The 24,321-nt window shown below is 39.4% G+C and overlaps 1 protein-coding gene across 1 annotated transcript in view; it reads left to right on the forward strand.

Moving 5' to 3' along the window:
- The window catches only part of LOC117540433 (SR-related and CTD-associated factor 4-like), a 32,673-nt gene extending 9,446 nt beyond the window's left edge, over positions 1-23,227 (forward strand). Inside the window, exons 12-18 of the mRNA XM_034207096.1 lie at positions 1,144-1,331; positions 10,217-10,317; positions 10,448-10,561; positions 10,639-10,795; positions 10,899-10,993; positions 21,777-21,912; positions 22,169-23,227. Coding sequence (XP_034062987.1) covers positions 1,144-1,331; positions 10,217-10,317; positions 10,448-10,561; positions 10,639-10,795; positions 10,899-10,993; positions 21,777-21,912; positions 22,169-22,602 — 1,225 coding nt within the window. The 3' untranslated portion in view covers positions 22,603-23,227. The remainder of the gene's footprint in view (positions 1-1,143; positions 1,332-10,216; positions 10,318-10,447; positions 10,562-10,638; positions 10,796-10,898; positions 10,994-21,776; positions 21,913-22,168) is intronic.
- Positions 23,228-24,321: the final 1,094 nt, after the last annotated feature.

Consider the following 24,321-nt stretch of genomic DNA (forward strand, 5'->3'; position numbering starts at 1 on the left):
TTAGTTCTGGTCTGATTCAGAGCGGGTCATTCTGCTGTTGGTTCTGGACTGATTCAGAGCGGGTCATTCTGCTGTTGGTTCTGGACTGATTCAGAGCGGGTCATTCTGCCTCTTGGTTCTGGACTGATTCAGAGCGGGTCATTCTGCCTGTTGGTTCTGGACTGATTCAGAGCAGTTCATTCTGCCTGTTGGTTCTGGACTGATTCAGAGCGGGTCATTCTGCCTGTTGGTTCTGGACTGATTCAGAGCGGGTCATTCTGCCTGTTGGTTCTGGACTGATTCAGAGCGGGTCATTCTGCTGTTGGTTCTGGACTGATTCAGAGCGGGTCATTCTGCCTGTTGGTTCTGGACTGATTCAGAGCGGGTCATTCTGCCTGTTGGTTCTGGACTGATTCAGAGCAGTTCATTCTGCCTGTTGGTTCTGGACTGATTCAGAGCGGGTCATTCTGCCTGTTGGTTCTGGACTGATTCAGAGCGGGTCATTCTGCTGTTGGTTCTGGACTGATTCAGAGCGGGTCATTCTGCCTGTTGGTTCTGGACTGATTCAGAGCAGTTCATTCTGCCTGTTGGTTCTGGACTGATTCAGAGCGGGTCATTCTGCCTGTTGGTTCTGGACTGGTGTTGCTGGAGAAAGCTGCTCCGTGTTTGGTGTCGCTGTGCCGATGTCACGTTTGTTCCTTGATCTCTGCGTCACCGATCGCTTGGATATTCGTGTGACAAAAAAAAGAAATGTTATTGTCCAGCTGCGGCCGGAAAATCAAGAAGCAACGTTATTACACTATAATCGATTATGTTCTGTCACTGCATCGATGCAGAATCGTCCGCATCGCGATGCATCGTAGAAACGATTAATTTCAACACCCCTATTTATCATGGCACATTTTACACCTGCTAAAAGCCTATTTCATAACTACTGTTTATGGGTTTTAAGACAATATTAGATCAACAGTTGCAATAGTCAATGCATTCTAAGTATTAGATTTACACATCAGAAAGCATGTAGCGGTTATTGAAGGGCAACCCATTGTCCCATTACTCCGTCTTCATGTTGAACACTACTAAGTAAATGGTGAAAGGATTTCCTCCCAGGAATTTAATTCTATGTGAACAACATATTTCAGCAGTTTTTTGTGTGTGTTTCAGATCTCCCAAGAGAAGAAGATCAAGATCTTCATCCCGCTCAAGAAGGCCAAGGCACCGGCGCTCTACCTCTCGCTCCAAAGAACAGCACTTGAGATCTCGCTCTGGTTCTCAGGACAGGAATGAAAGAGAGAAGGACAGAGAGCGCAGACAGAAAGGCCTTCCCAGCATAAAGAGCCAGACACTCAGTGGTAAGTGCTAACAGAAATAAACCTGTCAATATATATATATATATATATTATAAAGTGCACAAAACAGTGATTTACTGAAACACCTTTACCTCATCAAAATGCAAAACAAAGCTACAGAAACACAACATTGAAACCAAACACTTGCAATAGCAAAGCTCAATGAGTCAATGAGTCGCAGACTTCAAGGAAAACTTTATTTCACGTCATTCTGATATTTAGTTTTGACTTTTCTTAAAAAAAATAATGTTGAAGCAGGGCACAGACATGTACAGTAGGGCTGAACGATATACCGTGTCATGGCGATAACCGCAATATGCGCATGCGCGATATTCAAGTTAACTTTTGCTCTGCGATTTTTACATAAAAATGGAATTATGGATTATAAATGATATAATTTTTTTATACAGAGACGTTAAAAACCTATGGATTAACCGATTCAGCTGCGTCTTTTCTCGTTTTAATGCCATTGAACACGTCTTTTGATCAGATTGACAGCTACGGTGAGACGATCTCCCCTAGAAGCTCCGTAAAGGGACGTGTTGTGATGTCTGTGTTTGCTTCCCCTGTCGCGAGTTCGGATGACTCAGTGATAATACTATATACCTAAATAATCTGTGGAACCTCAGCTTTAATCGGATATCTTGTATGTGCAGCTACGATAAGTAATAAGGGTACTTTTATCTTGAGTTCTGTGCCAAAGTCCGTTAGCATTGTGTTTTGTTTTGGTAAAAATGGTTTGTATCGTCAGTTAGCTGAGATTATTTCCGTTAACCTGGTATAACACATTAATAGGTTCTTAAATATTAAGATCCCCTGAGACAGTGTCGTGAAAAAAAAAGTGCCCGCCGGGACCTTGGGGCTTAAAAGGTTAAAAAAAACGCAATATATATCGCAGGGGAACAAAAAACCGCATTGTCAGTTTTTTTCAATATCGTGCAGCCCTAATGTACAGTACAACTGCCAGCGTCTGTTATCTTGCACACTCTGGAGTTGTTTACTTGTCAGAATCCTTTTTGTATTTAGATAAGAAGGGGAAAATATGTTTAGGTGTATAAAGTCAACACTATGTGTCAAATAAACATTGTGTACATCATTTCAAAGCTGGAAATTGAAGATTATTTGCGATGCAGCTGTTCACCAATCAGAAATAAGAATTTGCGTATCGATTAAACTCAATTGTCAAGTAGTTTATCAGGTGTTAGAACATTGCGATACAAGTAGGGCTGAACGATATATCGTGTCATGGCGATAACTTGGGCTGTGCAATTTAATCGATCCTGCGGTATATATCGATATTTAGTTTTCCGAGAAAGTATCGATATTTCAGCCACGGGTATCGATACATTAAGTCTGATAACTGTGTTCGTTATTCTCACGTCCAGGAGAGAAGCTTTAAAAAGGAGACTAATGGAGTCTCTGAGAAGGTTCAAATGTATACTTTAATTAATAAAAAGCGCGGTAATGTTACAAGCAGAAGATGATTCAGTCAGAAAAACAGCTGTGTTCTGGCTCTGTGAGCGAAGGGAAGAGAGCGAGCTCCACCTTTCCAGCTGTTAAATATCCTCTGCTGGCTCCTCCCTGTGGGCCAGTTGGCGCTGCTGGGGGCCGGCCCTCCACGTCTCCAATGTTCGTTGTTGCGCATAATAAAGGATTCAGACATTGTACATTAAATATATAACTAAACACGCCTTTTCTCCTCCTTATCTCTTTCATGACTTTTCATTTAATACATTTTAAACGCTGTAATCAATACTCCAAAAATACCTCACGGCTGGTATCATTTCCGGTAGTTCCGAATGTTGTCTCATGCTACCCACGTCTGTAAACAAACGTATTCAAATAAACTGTACCTTCATTTAATATTCAACAATAATAATATCTCGACGTCTATAGTTGTAGTGTTGAAATCAGTAGGTTTCGGTGTGCAACACTCCGTGTCATATCGCTACTAAATTCACCTCTATAGTAAATGGTATATTAGCCACATGCTAAATGCTAACCGGAGATGAAGGATTTTCAGAATAAAAGCTTAACAACTGGTTGTGCACAAGAACTTCTGGTTTTTCAGTATAAAACAGCATTTAAACTGACGGTATGTTTAAGGTACTTTATGCCATCAAAACATTGATTTTAATTTCTGACAAGTTCCATTCAAATCCCCCGTGTTCCGCCACCTGCTGCACCTTTAATTCTCCATTGTCCATTGTGATACTGCACTTTATGTAATTACGTTTCAAAGGCTTGTAAGCTACAGTTTGCACTGTTTCAATAAATGAAACTAATTTTCTCACCACATCTTTTGATTCATTTTGTCCAGCATTTGCAAGCTGTAGACTCTCTGTCAGAGCCATATATTGTATAATTGATGTTTTCAGTTGAATTAATTCAATCCAAGTCAATGGAACACTCACAAGATGTCACCAAAATCACAATGTCCCTTTAAAATCTTTCAGAAAATGATATAAGAGTATCGAATCGTATCGTTGGCTGAATATCGTGATATATATCGTATCGTTGGCTGAATATCGTGATATATATCGTATCGTTGGCTGAATATCGTGTATCGTATCGTGAGATTAGTGCATCGCTACAGCGCTAGCGATAACCGCGATATGCGCATGTGCGATATTCACATCGCAGGGACGTGCGATTTTATTAATTTATTTTATTAATATACATATATATATATATTTTTTTAAATGTAATTTTTTTTTTAGGAGGTGCGATATTAAGTAGGTAAATTAACTCAGACACGTCATGTTACATTTATTTTGCTGCTTGCTACAAAAGGAACACTCTCATGACAGGGGTGCTTGAGTGAGCACCCCTGTCATTCACAATCATTCAGTGATAGTTTGCAGACCATCAAAACACCGGTAAAAAATGAGCGAGGAACAGGCGGACAATACCGGCGAGAATGAAGATTTACTTCCAAAAAGAAAAGCAACATTTGCCATCTGGAACTATTTTGGATACAAAAAGGTTCTTCTCTTCTTCATTCACAGATGAACCCCCTTATTTGAGGGTAAGCAACATGCATTATCATGACATGTTAGATCATGACTTAAGGTATGATGAGTCAACCAGTTAAGATCCAGACGTCCGTGACTAAAATCCTTCATCCGGTTAAATATAGTTAAAAAACAAAACCGCTATATATATATCGCAGGGGAAAAAAATATATATCGCAATGTCAGTTTTTTTTCAATATCGTGCGTCCAAGTGTACATTGGCCATTTCAATGCTTCATTATGTGTGATAAATTGTTGCAGGAGTCTTTAGAATTGACACAAATGGTCAGATATTCCTGCAAAATTTGATCTTTGCGCTAATTTCATATTAAAGGTGACATGTCATGCTTTTCCGGTTAGTACCCGTCCCCTTGTGTGTTATGAAGGTTTTTATGCATGTAAACGGTGTGCAGAGTCAAAACCCTCAAAGTACACCATGTAGGGAGTAAAACTCTAAAACAGAAAATACCTCTCCAAAACGCCTCGTTGGAGATACGGCACTGTCCATTTGATTCTTCCGGGGACATCATGATGTCATGTCGTCCCCGGAACGAAATGGACCAATCCGTGGAGCCGTTACGTTACGTCCGCGGAGCCGTTACATTAAGCCCCCGCTGATTGGTCCAAATTGACCAATCCACGGACTTCCTCACACACTCAGTGCATGCAGCTCTGCTGATCTCTCCTCCCTGGCTGCAGGCTGATAACAGACAGTTGGGATCGCGGCGAAATTCTCTCTGCAGACCCATTCTCTCTGCAGACCCATTCTCACAGCGTTTATCAACCTTTTTCTTACTCAATATCAAGTAGGGATGCTCCGATCGCCAATTTCGGGGCCGATCGCCGGAATCAGTATCGGCCGATACCGATCGCCGATCCGATCGAGTGGGCGGGGCCTAAATGGAAGATTTAAACATCACTTTAAATCTTCCATTTAAAGTGATGTTTAAAACTCAGTTAATGGGGCTCATTCACTGGAGCTTCCACAAACAACAATCAACTTAATTATTACATTCAAATGATGTACATTATTCAAGTTTACATTCACTTTGGATAATAACACGGGAGAAATTAGCGGAAGCGCTCGAATTTCCTCTCTCTCTCTCTCCCTCTCCCCCTCTCCTGACAGCCTGTCAGTATCTCATGCAGCTCACTGAACCAGTAATGAGTGACCCGACAATGAAGAATACATATATTTATAATAACTAGTTTAGCTTGTTCCAGAGGTAGATAAAATAGCTAAGTGTGTTAGGTCTAACTCTTACGGTACGTCCACACAGCAGCTTTTCAAAAATCTTGAAAATCTTGGAGCTGGGCGTGTCTGAAAGCTTGGGGATTTTTTGCGAGCAACGCGACCAACAACCAATCACATGAATCTCCCGCCCCCCGACATACAAAGCAAAAAAAAACGGGGATTTATGCGAGCAATATATATATATATATATATATATATATATATATATATATATATATATATATATAAACTCCCCAAACAGGCGAAAACCTACCAGTTTCACCCACTGTCTCTGCCACCTCCCTCCATGCCTGGTTCCTCCGGTTTGTATCCCGTTAATAGTTCTGGTCGTAAAGAACCGGGTGGTTTGCTACCGTAATTTCTCGTTTGGAATATGAGGAAATGAACTGCGGTCTGGTTCTCCCTGTGTGTGTGTTTCGCTGCGCTTACCGGTCCGGCGGGCGGAGCTGCAGGATTTCTGCTTCACACACGTTGCATATCGCTATTTTGCTGTCTTTTTCGGACACCTTAAAATAATGGCAGACCGGTGAAGCCATTTTGGCGAGCTTGTTTTGCCGGACACAGAGAAAAGTGTCATGTATTTTACGTCATGCGATCGGCTCTCGCGATCGGCATGTTTAGAGAGCACCGATCGATCGGTAGAGAGCGAGTATCGGCCGATCTCGATCGGTGACCGATCGATCGGAGCATCCCTAATATCAAGCCACACTTATTGTTTTTACTTCGGCTGTGACTTTGTGTGTGCTCAGGGTGAGTTTGGCTGTGTTTCGCTGTGTATCGCTAAACAAGGAAATCACACCTCCACGGAGCTTAGCGCGATTCACAACGTCCCGACTGGTCCCGACCAATCGGAGCACACTGGGCTCACAGGGAGGGGGGGGGCAAGAGCTGCAACGAGCCGTTTAGTGGAGAGAGTGAATACACGTAGTTCACAGAGATGCTGTATGCGAAACCAATGTGAGTTTGGAAAATTGCACAGTATAAATCTCAACAATGGAATTATGATCAGTGGAAATGGCCATGACATGTGACCTTTAAAGTTTTGACTTTTGGCTATTTATAAAAGTTGCATTTGGTTATTGGCTGGCAAGCACTTATCATTTTATTTTTAATAAAGTTAGAAAAGCCACGCATTCCCTGCATTACCCATGTCTTTAGTTTGTGGATCTGTAGTTCTATGAGGCTGTTACTTTTTTTTAAAACTGCATGGTTTTTGCCCCAAAATGCATGAGATCTTTAATTCGGATATCTTGAGATTAGAGGTCAACGGCAGAGTTCCCGTTAGAATATTTGTTTGCCGATCAAAATGTCCGTTAAAGTTGAAATCTTCCGGACAAAATGAGAAAAGTGCCGGTCAAAGGTCTTCTTTGTTATTTATTGAGCTTTAAAACAAATGTATATGATTTGATATTAAACAAACTAATTATAGTAGATGAACTACATTATTCAAAATTGTACAGTAACTTATAATAACACGGGAATAATATATGGAGCGCTCTCTCCTTCTCCTGACAGCCCGTCGGTATCATGCAGCTCGCGGATCCAGTAATGAGTGACCCGACAGTAAAAATAAACATATCTATAACTAGTTTAGGTAGTTTGAGAGGTAATTACAATACCTAAGTGTGATATTCTAACCTGAAGTGTGTGTGTTTTGCTCCGCTCACCGCTGCAGGTGATTATGCAGAGCTGCGTGTCGACTCGTCAGCAGCAGCTGATCTCTCTCCCATTAGATTAGACTTCACTCGCGTTTATGTCCATATCGACCAGATCCAGCTAGTTCTAGCTAATGATATGACTACCTGATTATTAAAAGACACCTAAACAATAAGCGTCGCTATGCAACCGGATGAGGCCGCAAAGTATTATGCATTTGTTTACATGCCCACCTGAACCCCGAGGCATTACCAACAGATCAACGCACAATCAACCCATACAGGACATCTCTTTCTCCACATTAAGTGTTAGACATTAGAATTGACTATTCTTCTGTACTCTTTTGTCTGTCACATACTATTCTTGTCTGTCACATAAGTGGCGCAACTGATGCGGTATTTTGCTAAGGGGAAATTATTTTTGACCGGAGAGATTTAGATTTGCCGGTCTTCAGCATATTTTACCGGTCATAGTCCGGTAATTACCGGCTAACGGGAACTCTGGTCAAAGGACCCCAGTGGATTTGGCCATGTCACCTTTACCACTTTTGCCAAAATGTAGCCTCACTCCTGAGCGTTATTTAACCTCTTCCCCAACAAGCTAACAAGACATGGTTGAACCTTCGAAAGACAAAGTCGAATCGTCCAAAAATCTGCTCCTATCGTCTTTTCCTATCCACTATCCCTTGACCTCGGTGTGAAACGTCACGGGGTTAGTGGATAGGAGAATTCAAAAGGACTTTAGGAGAAGAGACTGCAGTGCTTTGAGAATACGACTGCACTTACACTGTCCGACGTATTTATGATGCGCAAGTGGACGTCATAAATGTGCGTCTGCTGCTGTGGGGAAACTACAGTTTTCTATACAGCGGACTAAATGGATGTTTAATAAGAACGGCGGACCACTGTAAACGCATCTAGAGACTGCACCGCGTTCAGTGAAACATATATTCTTCATGACCGAGGTTGGAATTGAAATAAAAACGTAAAGTGAAACTTATTGTTGTCCGGTCCACACGTATTAATCCACATGAATCCCAATATGTGTGATTGTATTAAAAGATTTTTAAATAAATACAAATATATGTATTATAAATTGTTAGTCCTTAACATCTATCACTGTGTATAACACCATTCAAAGGTTTAAGAAACCCCACACAGCTCAGTAAACACTTTATTTGATAATTTCAGTGAAAGAGTAACGTTCATATTTCTCCTTTTTGATTATTATAGTGTTGTACGTTCAAAACAAAGCTCTTTGGCAACTTACCACATACGTTTTAAAATAGCTTAATAAGTACTGTAACTTTCATGATATCATTTCTCGGTCATGATCCGTTGTTTCTGTGTACGGCCGAATGTTGTGTCACGGTAAATGTTGCGGCTGCAGGACAGCATGTTCTCCTTTTCTTTCGTAAAGGAAGGTTCCTAAACTAAAGGAGGTTATAAAGGAAGTTTAAAACCTCCTTTCCTATCATCTAGAGCAGTGGTCACCAACCTTTTTAAGCCCAAGATCACCGACCTCGGCCAAGGTGAAAGGCGAGATCTACCTATTGCAGAATTGAGTGAAAAAGACGGCCCAGACAGTGCTTCCAATATGAGGCCTTTTATAGGCTAATTGCATCTGAATTACTGTTACAATGAAGGCTCCATAATCAGCTCACGGCATATAGGCAGGGGTAAAGTGCTATTTTTTAAGAGTGGGGGGCGGACCTCACCTCCTCTAGGGGAGTCCTCACCTCCTCTAGGGGGGTCCGGGGGGATGCTCCCCCGGGAAGACTTTTTTTTTATATTGAAGTTGAAAGCATCAATCTGGTGCACTTTGAGAGCAACATGAAGAGATCTATGGATACCTCTTTCAGCACCCATATGAAACAGAACTGTAAACAGATTTTCTTTTTCTTTATGGATATTTTACAAACCACTCCCCTTTTAAACTGTATTCTTGTTTTACTGCCATATAGTATTTCATACCTGTTTTTAATGTATTCTCTTATTGTTTGTATAACTATAATGATCATATGAAGGTGTGCCTCGAAAATAATCTTTTGAATAATTTGTGACAAAACCGTTCTAAACACTCAGAGAGTCCTTTAGCTCACCTGAGCCCCTCAGTCTGACAGGGGAGGACTCTCCCCCAGCTTGTTGTAGAAACAGCTCCTTATGTCCGTTAGTGCAGCTAGCTAACCAGATGCTAACATCACGGTGCCCGCTAGCACCGGTCCCTCTCTCTCCCTCTCTCAAGCACACGTGTATTTCCATGCAACTCTCTGATTGTTCTGGTGACTTGCCTCTGTTGCATTCATTGAACACGGGAAATTGCAGACATGCCGTCCTCTCTTGTGTCATGATGAGGTTCACGTAAAGCACGGTTAATATATTATATTATTGAGGTGTCTCAAATATACGTCAATCAAGTGCCACCTGCTAACGGGGTGGTGGATGATAGGTTTACATCTAAAAACGTATTTTTCAAACATTATTATTTTTATTTTATTTTTTATTTATTTTGTTACTTTTTTTTAACGGTCCGCGATCTACCGGCACCACACTCGCGATCGACTGGTTGGCGACCACTGATCTAGAGAATTCAAAAAGCTCTTCTCATGGCTGCCACTGAGGTACTTCCGGGTCATTTCACTCCGTTAGGAAGGTTCCTAAGATAAAATGACAATACGACCGCAACCAAAATGTCAGCAGGGCCCAAGTTTCGTTTAAAATACCTAGATTTCCATGACAACCAACATTTGCCTATAATTTCATTCATTCGGGTTGCCTAGGGCATCTGAGTAATAACCACTAAACCGTTTAAATTTAAATTCGAAGTCAACCATCTCGATGACAACATATGCTAGTCAAATGTAAAAGTTTTGAGCATTCAAATTTGAATAGATGGTAGAGTTAAACTCAAATTAAGTCTCTTCCTTGTTCCAAGCCGTCGCAAATACAATCTTTTGTCTTCAGTTTGCAGCACTACACTTTGGGTGGGACAGCTGGATAAGAAAACTCAGCAGCCCGATGTGATGTCCCTTTTGGAAGAGTTTGGCCAGATCGACTCCATCAATGTAAGTCTGAACAAATACGCATTTATATTGTATATATATATATATATATATATATATATATTATATATAATCCTTTGTGTTCTTGAGATAAAGTTATCAAGTTATCACAATTGACTTTCTTTATTTCCAGATGATTCCTCCAAGGGGTTGTGCCTATATTGCTATGGTTCACAGACAAGATGCCAATACAGCATTGACCAAACTCAGCAGGGGCTCATACAAAGTCAATCAGAAACCTGTAAAGGTACATAAACATTTATTTAATTATTTCCATTGTTATATTTGTTCTAGTGGTGATCTTTAACTTTCATTCTTGCTTAGATTGCTTGGGCTTTGAACAAAGGTATTAAATCAGCGCACAAAAAGTTCTGGGATGTTGAACGTGGAGTTACCTACATCCCGTGGAATAAAGTCAAAGTTGACGAGTTGGAGACCTATCGGGAAGGGGGGATGCTGGACGTGGAGACACTAAATACAGGTAAACACTTACCCATACCTTAAGCATGGCCAATATTTACCTGCTGTTGGCTATTGGACCTTTTTTTTCTCTAACGTTATCATGTATGTTCCATTGTGCACAGAGTGGAATTATGGCAAGGACATCAATAACAAGGCAGCTGTAAATGGAGACTTGGAGAGTGTCCCAGCAGATGGAACCGTCACTGCTCACATTCAGGTAATGTTAATAGTCTTTAAACATTCTTTCTGATCTAAGTCTGCTCATTTGTTCTGGTATATTGGCCTTGGTATTGGATGCTTACTTCACAAGAGTTCTTGTGGAGGCTGTAAGGAAAATACATTATTGTTGCATATAAGTAGTGGAGCTTATCTGAACCACCCACTTATCTTTTTCAAAACCAAGTCACTGCAGACGTGCTAACAACCTTTAAATAAAATAGGAAATAGTAAGATGGATCACAGGAAAATGTTAAAAATACATCATCAGGAAGACATTCTCTGCCAATCAAGGTTTACACATGGCAGCTGTCTAAGGCTTCAAAAAACGTTCAATAGGACTTGTATCGTGGACCAGGGGAAATACCCATTCCTACAATATTTGTAGTTCAGTGAAAGCACAGTTGGGTCATACATTACCATCTGAACATTACTGATGCCTTCGCTATTTTAATGTTGAAAGTAAAGGGCATTTCATGCAGATATGCTCGCTATTTTAAGCAAAATACAGATACAAAAAATCTATGATTTTTAGTTTCAGACGTTTGCCATATATCTGTAGAATTAACTCAGTATTGATGCTTTTACCCACTGGCTTATTTAGCAAAGTTGTTTGAAAACTGACTTCCATCTGGTGTTGAGTAGGGAGCTGGACCCTTGTCATATTAAGGTATCTCAAAGCGGCCGTAAACAGTCAAATGTTACAACGTACTGCCCAAGACTTAGAAAACCTTCTCAGTATTTTCAATGCTATCTGAGTATTTGGGAGTGCTGAATTAAAGTGAGAAATTGTCATGTTTGTGTCCTCAATAAATATCACAGTATTTACTCTTAAGAGGGGTTTTCATCATGTGACTCATTGTTTACTTCATCATGGGTGGTTTCAGAGTGACAAAATAAAAGTCAAATCTGGTGATTTATTTTATACATCCGACCACAATTCAGATAAGCTCTTCTGCTGATAGGCATTACATCCAGTAATGCTTATTCATACGTTTCTCTTTTCCTTTTATAAGAATTTGCATCTTCACTCAGTAACCGTGTACTGTGCAGTATAATTTATTCAAATAAAGTGGGAATTATAAAAAACTTTACTGTGGTATGTGTAGACGGAAGCATTTATGTGATCCTTTCTCTGTTCGGTATTTGACCTCTATAATACAGAATGTCTAGGTTTGGCAAGGTGGCCGGTAATTGTTTAAACAGTGTTTAGTTTTAGTATCCAATTACAAACAAATTGTAGAATGACAAAAACATATTTATAATATATAGTTGAGGTAAAATGTGTTTTGGTTGCAATGAGGTGAATCCTAAACTCAAGAATATACCAACTGATAATGAGTTGCAATTCAATTAAAGCACATCTCTGACGGGTCAAAATCTAAGTTTTAGTATTAGCAGTTTTGCAAACATTTCAAAGCCAATTACAAATTCATGACCACATTATGCCGAAAAATCCAGCTGCACTGTCTGCGACCTGCCATACTTGGCGTGCGTGCTCAACGGCACTCCTCTGTGAAGAAAGGTTGCTCACATGTCTTGCGGTCGAGAGTTTCTGACTGCTGTCGGCTGCTGGTGGGACTTAAGGGCCTGATTGGGAGGAAGTGTCCAAGTGGGAGACAAGGTAAGCCGAGAGCGTCATTAGCAACTTGTGCTAAATGTTGCACCAAACCCGTTTATGCAAACTGAACAGGAAGAATGATTTTTGTGTGTTGAGATGTTTTGGCAATGGGAATATTGCCTCACAAAGCAAGGCCGAGGCCATTGTTCAGACCCTGTGTCCATGTCATGCAGTTCATTCAGCAGGTTTCTGTGCTTTACTTTACACTGGACAGTGTAAGACAGGATCTTCAGTGTCTGCTGTTATTTACTCTCCAAAGTCCAAAGCGGCCCAACTTATCAAATCATTTGTGTGGCTCCGTCTTGTATATTAACAAAGCTCAGTCTTCCTGTTGAATTGTTGACTTGTTAGCCTATCACCTGATAATGAACAGAAACATAACGTGGCTTTTGTTTAGCTTACTTTAATTCTCAATGTAAAATATGATCAAGAAATAATTATAGCTAAGCCATCCTACAATGGTCTGTTTTTAACACATGCATTTGACCTTAATATTCAGGTTCAAACCTGTGCAAGAAAGTCATGGCAAAAGTATTGAGGTTGGAGGAAATGAGTACTGCTCAGGCCTAACCCTATTTTTGATGACAATCTTCTTAAAAGTAGAAAGCTGTGTTCCTCACACTCGGATGATTTTCTTCTTACCCAACAACCCAACAAATAGTTTAGTTTTATTATTGCCTGTGGATTAAATGTTTTTATTTAGATTAATACCATTTCATGGAGTTGCAATATTAAAATCTTTCATTGGCACTTACATTTACTTGGGTTAACTCTTTGTTTTTGCCGTAATGAAGGGTTGTGCCCAACTGTCAACTTTCTCAATCATGTTATATAAATATGTATTCTGTTTGTGGCCAAAATTGTCCTAGCGACTGTAAAAAAAATGCATGATTTCATTATTGTTGTTGTTCTTACTGTGGAACTTTTATCATAGTGCCAAGTCAGTGAGCCGGTTCCTAATACTGTGGAACTTCCCCAAACCCTTTCAAATGTCCTCCTCATCGAGAAGCTTTCAGTCCAAGGGACTGATTGTAATTTATTACACTATGCCATGAAAACCTACCCATTCCTCTGCTTTGCATTTGTGTAGTTCTAGACCTGAAGTTTGCATGCAAAAATAACATGCAACATGACCACACCTGCCAGTCACTTTATACTAAAGAATATAAAATATACATGCGAGCAACAGATCTAAAAGCACTGTTTTGATGACTAGAATAATATGATGTCTTCTATGTGTCAGCCATATCTTCAGTCAGCCAAAATGTATAACTGAATTTCATCAAGCTCTCCATCTTCTTGAGGTTTGTTTATATTTTATTTCACCAGTTAAAGGCTGCCATATTTTCTGTCTAATTATTTGACAAACAAAATGCTAGTTTTGAATGTTTAAGTCTAGTCAAGTGTTAAGCCTCCCTGTTTTTCTGAATTCTGTGCATTATGGGATTTTATAGAAATCTGCACATAGGCCTTCTAAATCCTCAGCATTATCACCTTATTAATTTTGTATCCAACACTACACAAAGTGGTCAGGCAGCCGGTGGCAGACATAATGAGCACTGAACTTTCTTTACTTTCAAGGAAATGCCCCTGTGATATCATTTTTGGGATTAAAGAAAGGACATTTGTTATTACCGGACATAATACTAACCGCCACCATTTTTGGCAGGTTTGGCCTTTTTGGTGTAGGTCATGGCACCTGCCACATGGATTGTGCAAATTGAAAGATGTTTTTTCCTTCAGAGATACCTCATTTATGCATATACAGGTTTGACCTTCTGCGCTCTGCCTGTGCACATCGTATGAAGCATTATATAATACTTGGAACGTAATGCAAAACCCTTTAGTTTTCAGTTATCTAGCAATCTATGACATTGTTCAGATCTGTTGAGCATTGTAAGGAGCAGCGACTTATGCTTTGTTTGGCCCGGTCTCATGTAAGTTAACTAAGCCTGCATCGAATGACTTGTATGAAAACACACACACCATTTTGTTCTATGTATGTTGTCGAACACACAAACAGTGCCATGGCACACGTGTAAGTGTCGAGACATGCAGCTCTCCTTTCTTTCAACTCGTCCACACTCCAAGAAAGTGCAATTTCTTCAAATTCGCTGCCTGGATGGGGACATCCTAGCTTCTGTACCCTGTCTGGCTCTTCTGTTTGTATGGCAGGTTTGGTGTGTGGTACAGGTGTCAAATGACACCAACTACTGTGACGTGGTGTGTGTTTTGCTCTAAGAGGATGGTGTTTTACTGTCAGCTAGTGCAGCAAATAAGGAGAGAAGTGGTCTGGGATGAAAATAAATAATTCACCTGAAAAAGCTGAAATACTCCCATGGACTTTTCTACAGTGGTTTGTGGGACTGCACTTTGTAAAAATGTCTTGGTATTGGTTTGATTACAAAAATAGTCTCTTAACCACAAGGCTAAGGGCTTGATCATTATCCTTAGGGTCAGGCGGTCTGATTTAATTCATATTACCCTGTGTTTCATTCGAAGGTCCGAAGAATAATATCAGACATTTACTTCTAACACTGTTAAAAAAAAATCTTGACCCAGGATGTTTTCATCCCTTGGTCCATGTTTGGCAGCATATTGAGCTGTTTCCAGTGGAATTATAACCAGACATTACAGGATTTTTCAAGTGCAACTGTTAGCCATTCGTCCTACAGGTAACGAGGAATGTTGAAGTAAAGTGGATACATCATTTGGTTGCAAATGTTGCCGTCCCTCGGAATGAAGTGGATACGGTAAAAAATGAAGGTCTAAGCCAAGGGTGTTACTTTTTATTTAGAACATGATAAACAACGATTATGAAAGGTGAAAATTACTTGTGTAGTTTAGATGGTGAGCATATCATAATGTCACTGAATATTTAAATGGTCCCACTATTATTGTTATTTATTTACCTTTTGAGAACTCTGTTATAGTTAAAAGAAAACCAAATCAAATGAATATATTGCACTTTAATTTCTCAGTATAGCTTTTCACATTTTCTTAGTAATACTTTTGCAAAACCTTCAAAATATAAATACAAAAATATTTGTATAATCTTTTTGTCAGTCTTTGAGGGGCTGAGAAGGCCCAGTTGAAAGGAGATTAATATATAAAAAAACATCAAAATAACATTTATTTTTACCAAATAGCTGCAGAATTGTTACGAATTAAAAGGGGCTTTTAAATTCAACATTTTTAACGTCTTCTAATCTGATTGAAATAGAACATTTAGGAGATTCGGATGTCATGTTGTAAATCTGCTAGCTGCTGCATTTCTTTGTTAAGCTTGATACTTTGCATTTAGACATCACAGATCTGACTAAGCCTCTGGTTAATGTATCTCAGTCTGTAACATGGATTATTATATAAACTGAACAGTTTTCTCCTTTCAGTCGCTTTCAAGTGAATTGATATTTCAAGAAAAAGAGAGGAACTCTTCAATTACACCCGTCTCACATGAGGCCTCACAAAGGTGAGTGTTAAAGAAATTCTCTTTGGATGTTGGGATTCCAACATTTAGATGACACTGGAAAGTAAGGCTCATTCATAATAAAATGGACTTGAATTTTTTTCATCCCATTTGTTTACTCATAAATAATGTAAGATATTAAGTTATAAAGGCCAGTTTATTGTAGAGCTGCCTCATTACCATGTCTTCACATATCTTTATAAGTAACGGGTGTAAACAAAGGAATTATACTGACAGGAGTGAAAACACTGAGTTGATACATGGTTGATACCCGTCAGAGATGAAAGTGTTGATCAGAGATCCAAGGCCCAGCTGCCTGGCTCGTGGGGTTTCCAAATTGGAAATCACGTGCAGGAAAAATGGAGCAGCAGATCTCCTGTATTTCTGCTGATGGACTGAAACACCAGGGTAAGAGCAGACCCATCTGTTGCTATCCCCAGACTACTGACTTCATTAAGGCTGTTGAACTAATGAACTTCTTTCTCTTTATTTTAATATGTTTGCAATACCATATTTAAACAGCATCAAATAGGTTATTTTGCTTACATTGACAAATTACTATTATATTCTGTCATTATGTTATTTGTGTGGCTAATTGTATTGCTGCAGGAAGTGTGTGTGTGTATATGTATATATATCTTTATATAATGGAGATATAGTCAACAATAGCCAATAATAGCAATTACTTGTATACAAGTAGGAATTGTGCTTTTAAAGCTGCTGTATGCAACTTAGGAAAACAACATGCTTTTCAACAGTGCTTACTCCCTTCAAATGAGGTTCACTAATGCAAATCCCAAACTTAAGGGCTTTAAACAAAATGCAGAACATTAATAGACATATTTTTGTCTTCCTGAGCACAGAACAAAATAATTTGTGTGTGCTTCTTTAGTTTCTATTTTGGTAGCTGAGCCACCTGCGTTTGCATATTAGCACGTGTCCTACAGGCTAGCTAACCAACACCACTCTGCGCTAACATGGTGGTTACCGCTGAATACACTTGTGACCAGAGGGGGCAGTACTGAGCCGTCACAGAATATTTACGTTAACACTCTTAGCCTTGTCAACACTGTTACCACCGTTAGCTGCTAACTGCCTGCTAAACCATCTTCATGTTAAAAGATGTGATTAGGCAATCCACTCCCAGATTCTGAATTAAAGCTATTCTCTGAATGTCCTATATTGGCCGTTTCAAGACACTACGTGTCGGGTTTGAAAATGTTCAACTATGGTGGCAATACCAAAATGACCATTGTGGAATTAATGTACATCTTCAGCAAGACTAGTTAGCCCGTTCAGGAAAGACTGACAAATCAGGATTAAGGTTAACAGTCGAATAACTAGTCAACTCGAGTCTTTGTTTTCAATAACCATCAGTGTTTCTGCTGCACATTCTTATTGTTGCACTCTAAAAACAAATCCCTAATTCTTTTTTTTACACATTAATTGCCAAAGGTTTAGCTACCAAATAGTTGATTATTGACCTGAGTTTGGCTTCTGATGAATTGAGAGATAATCCTTGACAATTGTTGCACCAAGTGCACACGTGTTTACTGGCAGTTCTTCTGATGGCCACTAAATAATGTTATTAGGAAAAAAGATTATTGAAATGAATGTTCTCTCTTAAAATACAAAGAAAGCATAATGTATGTTTAATTGTTTATGCACATTTTTACTCTTCATTTTGTGGTGTGGGATAAGTTATTGAATCACCACACGATGTAGAACGATTCCCAATCCTTGTGAAAATGTGTTTAATCTATGTTGTATGTTGTTTAGGTTTTCTTTTTTTGCCTTTCTTTTCCAGTCTTTTTTATTACACATGATTTTAATTTATATTTTAAAAATGTATAATTACTAAAAATGATGAATGCACCTATTCTTGTTAATGGTTACATTATTTGAATTTGTGTACATGGCACACCTTGCTCTGAATAGTCATATTTCACGTGTTATAATATTTTAGAATGCTTCATTTAGATATTTGGGCTGTTTTAGCCACTAGATGGTATTTTCTGATAGCATTTAACTGATCATAAATAGTCGTAATAGAGATTCATTTCTACCAAACATTACAAATACGGACATACATTCATAATTATCTGCATGATAAATGTAAGGCTCATCTGTACAGTGATGGCTTTTATCCTCTCGTACATGTGATTAAGGTTAGTTGTAAAATAAATTGGCCCTTTTAGCCTAAAGATGGATTATTTTAACTTGCAGACAATCTGATGATGAACACATGCATGATTAAGTGTATTTGTTGTTGTGATGATTTGGACTGGAAGGTTTGTCACATTTTGAGGGATTACATCATAATGCATTTGATATCAGTATAATGGGTAGGTTTGCTCTGTAGCCTTTGGACCTACAGCCAGCTTTAGCATCCAGGGGAGGATGTCGGGGCAGGAACTTAAGGTGATCACCATGCAGCATCTGGTAGGCTATGAATTTAAATGTCATGTGCTCAGTGAGTCTATGGCCAGCGGACATCATGTGTTAATGGTAGAAAAATGTAATCTGAGTTAATAATATATTTTGGGTTGTAGAATGAATGTGTGATGTATGATTACCATCTGAAATGTAATGAGCAATTACAATTGAAATGAATTGTCTTGGTGGACATACATGTTTAAATTGTATTGATTTAAAATTGAATTACCCTAAAATGCAATCAAGCTTTAAATTGTGCAGCACATGTGGCATACATTTCTATTTTATTTATTATTTGTAGCTGCTGTAACCTGTTTTTTTTTTTTTTACCATATAACTTGTATTATATTACATTAAACATTATTATATTATTTCTAAATATTTTGCTATGATTTTACTCACTTTGAGTATCAAACTAAATGCCAAACACTGATATTATTTTTGACCTTTATAGGAAATATTATGGATATGTCTGCTGTATATGATGGTACTTCTATATCCTTAAACGTGTCTAGGTTCACTAACCCCTCAGTTATCAGATATAAAATAACTATAATTATTTATTTTCAGATAAAATAATGCTTTATCAATACAATTTGATGTATTCAAGTCATCATTTGCAATATGTAGATAACTAACACATGTTCTGAATTTAAAATGCATCAGTACAAATATATTATATAAGTTGAGTTGTATTATTAAGAAAAGTAAGTAATTACTATGGCTTTGCAATGTTTATTTTATTGTGTAGCCTGTGTATCAGGCTATCTAACATCATGATACATTTGTCAGTTTGGTGTGGTTGAAATTATTTTATGTGTGCATGCTTATTATCCTTTCCTTGTTCAAGAGTATGTGAACTCTGTACCCTCTCAGGCACTAAAACACTTCCTTGTTATGGTCTCCACCTTCTACCTTTACCTTAGAGCAAACCCATTGTGTTTGCAGTAACTCTAAAACTAATTTAATCCTAAAGGCATGCTGGTTGGGACACAGATTTGTTAACCAACATTTTAGATGTGGGTGTTACTGCAGGAAATAAGCAAATGGTTCATCATGATTAGGGAGGTGATTTACCTCTGAAAGCCTTTTTAGTTTAACAGTTCACCTGAAGTGTCAAACTCTCAGCAGTCACCAACAGCTCCCCCAATTAAAACTCACCACTCTACTGTTACAATTAGCCTCCATAAGGCAACTGTGCTCCCATGTATGCTCACTGTTCTTTGTTAACCTCTATTTCCAACTGTGTTATTGTTGTGTTAAAGCACAGGGTGTTGTGTAAATCAATTGCATGTAATGCTGTATTAGGGTTGTTTTAAACATAAATACAACCACAACCCCCGTTTGTCTATGCTGCTTAAATCCCTTTGTTTTCACAAATGCTGTAAAAAGAGCCTATGGGTATTTCTTGCATAATTTGCACACTATATATGTAGTGTGTGGACTTTATAAATGTATGGGTCAAATACTGCATCTAAACATGCAATGGGTAAGTAACAATACATGTGTGTGTGTAGACCATTGACGGTTCTAGACCAATTTGACTGGGGGGGGGCCAGGCTGGGGCCAGTTATTTTCTGAGGGGGGCACAATAAATGCGGGACGGGAAAGACAAAGACAGTATGAAGTAATTGCGCATAAGAAAACAATGCAATACAGTTATTGGTATTTGTTTCAGTACACATATTTATTTCAGATACTTATAGTTACAGTTGTTACGCTCTAATGCAGGGGTCTCCAACCTTTTTTAGGATGAGAGCTGCTTTCAAAAAATAAAATATGTAGTGAGCTACTTTTACTTCTCTTTTTTTTGTTTTTTGCAGTGTATATATTTAGCACATTTTAACATTATACTTTGTGTGCTGTTTGGGTCATGTGGGACCCGTTTACTAAAAGAAAATGTATGCAATTTAATTATTTTAACCTGCTTTATTTTGGGGTGGACCTCACATCCTCTAGGGGGGTCCGGGGGCATGCGCCCCCGGGAAATATTTTTTTTAAATGTTGAAGTTAAATGCATCAATCTGGTGCACTTTGAGCACAACATGAATTTATGGATACAGCTCTCAACACTCATATGAAAGGGAGCTGTATACTTTTCAATAATCCAAACATCTTTAGAATATGATCACAACCAATAACAAATCATTTAAACTTGTTTATTCTTATCTTATGTTACCTATAGTTAACATTCTTTCTTTTTATTTATGCATATTTTACTAATCACTCCCCTTTTAAACTGTTGCAATAATGTGATTGGTCGATATTTATTGTGGGCGTGGGGGGAGGAGGGGTTAGATGTGTTGTGTTGGATAGATATAGAGTTGTAGTAAGTAGATAGAGTTTGCTAAGATTGAATGTTTCGTTTATGCATAGGATAGATTATTTAAATTACATTTCCTTTTTTTGTGTGTATTTTTTACATTTTGGATTTGCTTGGCGAGCTACCGGTAGCTCGCGATCGACGTGTTGGAGACCCCTGCTCTAATGGGTCTGTCTAGAAAGACAAATAGCGTTAGTTATGCCTATTCCGTCAGCCAAAACAATCGTTTCATCATAAACTTTTTATTTTTATTCATTTTCAGGGGGGCCACATGGGGGTCCAAAGTCAGTGTTAGGGGGGCACTGCCCCCCCCCCCCCCCCCCCCCCCTATAACTGCCCCTGGTGTAGACCACTTTTTGTTCCAGCAATTAGCTTCAATACAACATGAAATGTATGGCATTCTCTCGGTCCTGTCATTAATTATTTCATGAACTTAACTCAATATACAATTGAATGTGTCCTGGGCAAACATATTTCATAAAGATGCTTCTGATTCTGACTGGGTAACCATGTTTTATTTGCAAGTACCTTCTGATGCCTTAAGTGACACATTGCATCTCCTTTATTATAGAACGAAGTTCCTTTAGCCTCTTCGAAATGCACAGATACAGTGTTGTGTGTATATATATATATATATATATATATATAGGGTAAAGTGTTTGATAATGTGTTATAGCATTCTCTCCTGAGGACTCAACTGAGAATGTATCCGGAAACTTTATAGAGACTGCACAAAAACAATAATCAAACAATGTGTTTGTTCGTGAAACGTGAAAAATAAATACACATAGGATGCAATCAAAGAAGCTACTTTATGCGGTGGAATCCGAAGATGTTCATACGGTTTCTTCTTCCAGTTCGCTGCTTCGTGAGCACTTTCTTGTTTGTTTTTCCTTAATCTTACCATGATTCCTTTGTGTTTCTTTGTCTTCCAGGTGCCACCAGTTCTACAGGCAGCACCCATAACAAGTCCACCTGCTTTCCCTGGCCCCATCATGCTGTCCCCTACGGGGCCTCCAGTCGGAGCTCCATTCATCCCCACAGAGTTTGATCCTACAAAGTTGGCACCAGGTAAGACATTTATAAGGAACACAAGTGTGTATTTGCCAACCATCCTCTAAAGGGGAGATGTGAGTGCAGACATGTTTGTTTAAAACAACTTCTCTTGATGATTATATGAAAAGATCTGTGCTGCAGTGTTGTCATTGTTCCTTGCTTGATGTTACTACTTAAAACGTTTGCTCTCTAATGTGCTTTTCCTTTGTAATGCCACAATACGTGGCTTCCCACTAGGGATCAATTAAACGTTATCTTACCCTCTTTGCAGCAGGAAATGGAAAACCTCCAGAGGAGTCCATCATGGATTCTAAAGGAGACAAAGGCGAACCCTCAGATCTGGGCGCAGACATCAAGCTGGGGTCCCCTACTGCACCAGTGATGACCTTACCAGGCCCAGGAGTCATGCAGGGGCCCAGACCGGGTATGCCCCCTATGCAGCCTCCTCCTGGGATGCCGAATCATCATCTACCTCCATTCCTCTCACCCCCAAACATGCCACCCATGCCCCCACATATGATGCCTGGAGGACCCATGTTTCCACCGAATAGGTTCAGAATGCATATGCCGTTTCCTCCTCGTGGTCCTCCTTTCCATCGACCTCCGCCTATGGGACCAGAGGGCATGAATGACACTGAGGGGAGGCATTTCCGAAACGGGAGGGCAGGGTTTGGGTGCCCCCCCTTCATCAGAGGGAGGTGGTAGAGGTCGTCTGAATGAAGAACTTAAGGAAAGAGGATGCTGAATCACTGTGAGATACTGTTAAGTATCAGGACATCTGGTTCAACAAGGACTTATGTGAAGATTTGATGGTGCATGAACCTATATTTTACACCAGAAGAACCTTTTCTAAGTGTCAGATTAACAATGAAAAACAGGACACAGTGTTCTGAATGTGGTCCATGCTTACTCAAGTTCACCAGAGAAGAAACTCTTTGTTGTAAATACTGTATGTGCTTCTAGCTGTTTGATATCTTTTTGTATATTTTAAGTTGTGTAGTTAATGCTCAAGTCTAATCTAAGTAGTTGGAGGTAAAAGGCAAAGTCTGTATTTTTGAGCTAATTCTGATACCAGAGTTTTGTGTATGGAAGGAGACTGTACAAATCAATAATTCATACCTTTTTGGTATTTTGTTTTTACTAAAAACATGCCTTTGTAACACACTGATGTGTAATTCTTTACCAGAGAAGTTGGATTTCATTTGAAGCAGAAGAAGATTGGCTATCCTGCCAGTAGAGGGTAGAGTTAACCCTGTTACCAAGGCCGACCTCTGTTGTACATCTTGTAGGATCAAGTGCAGTAAATATAAAAAAAACTGGTACTACCATTTGATCCGGTGCTTTTTTGTGCCATTCAAACTTACATGTTTAATCTTTTTGTTTTAAAAAGTGTTTTCCATTCTTGCCCATGTATTAGCAAATTTGCAAAAGCATCGGAACAGCTGCACGGGTAGACTGCACCACAGATTTAAATCATGCTTTGGGGTGGAAAGGAGATTAGTTCACTGTGTTTGCTCATGTTATTCTAAAACTAACACTCTTCAGCTCAGTGGTGTAACAAGGTTGTGATTGGCCCCCATCGCCCCAAACATAAGTGCACGCTGATGCGCTCACACACGCACAGACATACACTCTCTCTTGTCCTTTCTCTTTTGAGCGCCGCTCTTGTGCTTTGGTTTGCTGTACATTATAAATGTAAGCTATTACATTTTTTTATAATGCTGCCGAACTTGCTGCTGCTAGCTACAGTACAGTACCGGTTGATTAAACGGTTCACTCGTCACGCAAGGTATCACATGGCATGAAAGGGAGCAAGGTCATTGGACAGACAAATTCATTTAGGTTGCTTGGTTACTTTGAAGACTGCGTGAACCGGTCAATGCCATTCAGTGTTTCCCACAGAATTTGATTCTATTTGTGGGGGCACCGCACCGCAGAACTCGCAACCTTCCAATCATCAGCCCACTTCACTATCCATTAGACCGCCACAATTAAATCAATGCATGGGAAACACTGCCATTGGTGCCCCAACATTTAAAAAAAATATATATATATTTTTTTTTTTTTTGCATGGACCCCTGGCCGGCTCTGGACCCCGGTGCATTGCACCGGCTGCACGGTCGATAGTTACGCCACTGCTTCAGCTACTAGTTTACATTTCACACGGTCAATGAATGCTGATTCGAGGTGAACCGCAGCTGATTGGCTCCTAGAAAAACAAGTGGCATTCTCACGATCCACTTGCGCGCCGTCTCCAAGGACCACGGGCGCCGCCCCTCTCAGCGGTGTGGAAACACACGCATGGTCCGTGGACAGACAGGCAGGCAGACCTTGGAGAGACGGCAGGATACAGAGACATGGGGATGGACAATACTGGCGTGTAAAACATGAACATTTCAATGTCAGGACGGAAGCAGCCAGACG

The sequence above is a fragment of the Gymnodraco acuticeps genome, unplaced genomic scaffold (genome assembly GCF_902827175.1).
Source record: "Gymnodraco acuticeps unplaced genomic scaffold, fGymAcu1.1, whole genome shotgun sequence".
NCBI lineage: Eukaryota > Metazoa > Chordata > Actinopteri > Perciformes > Bathydraconidae > Gymnodraco > Gymnodraco acuticeps.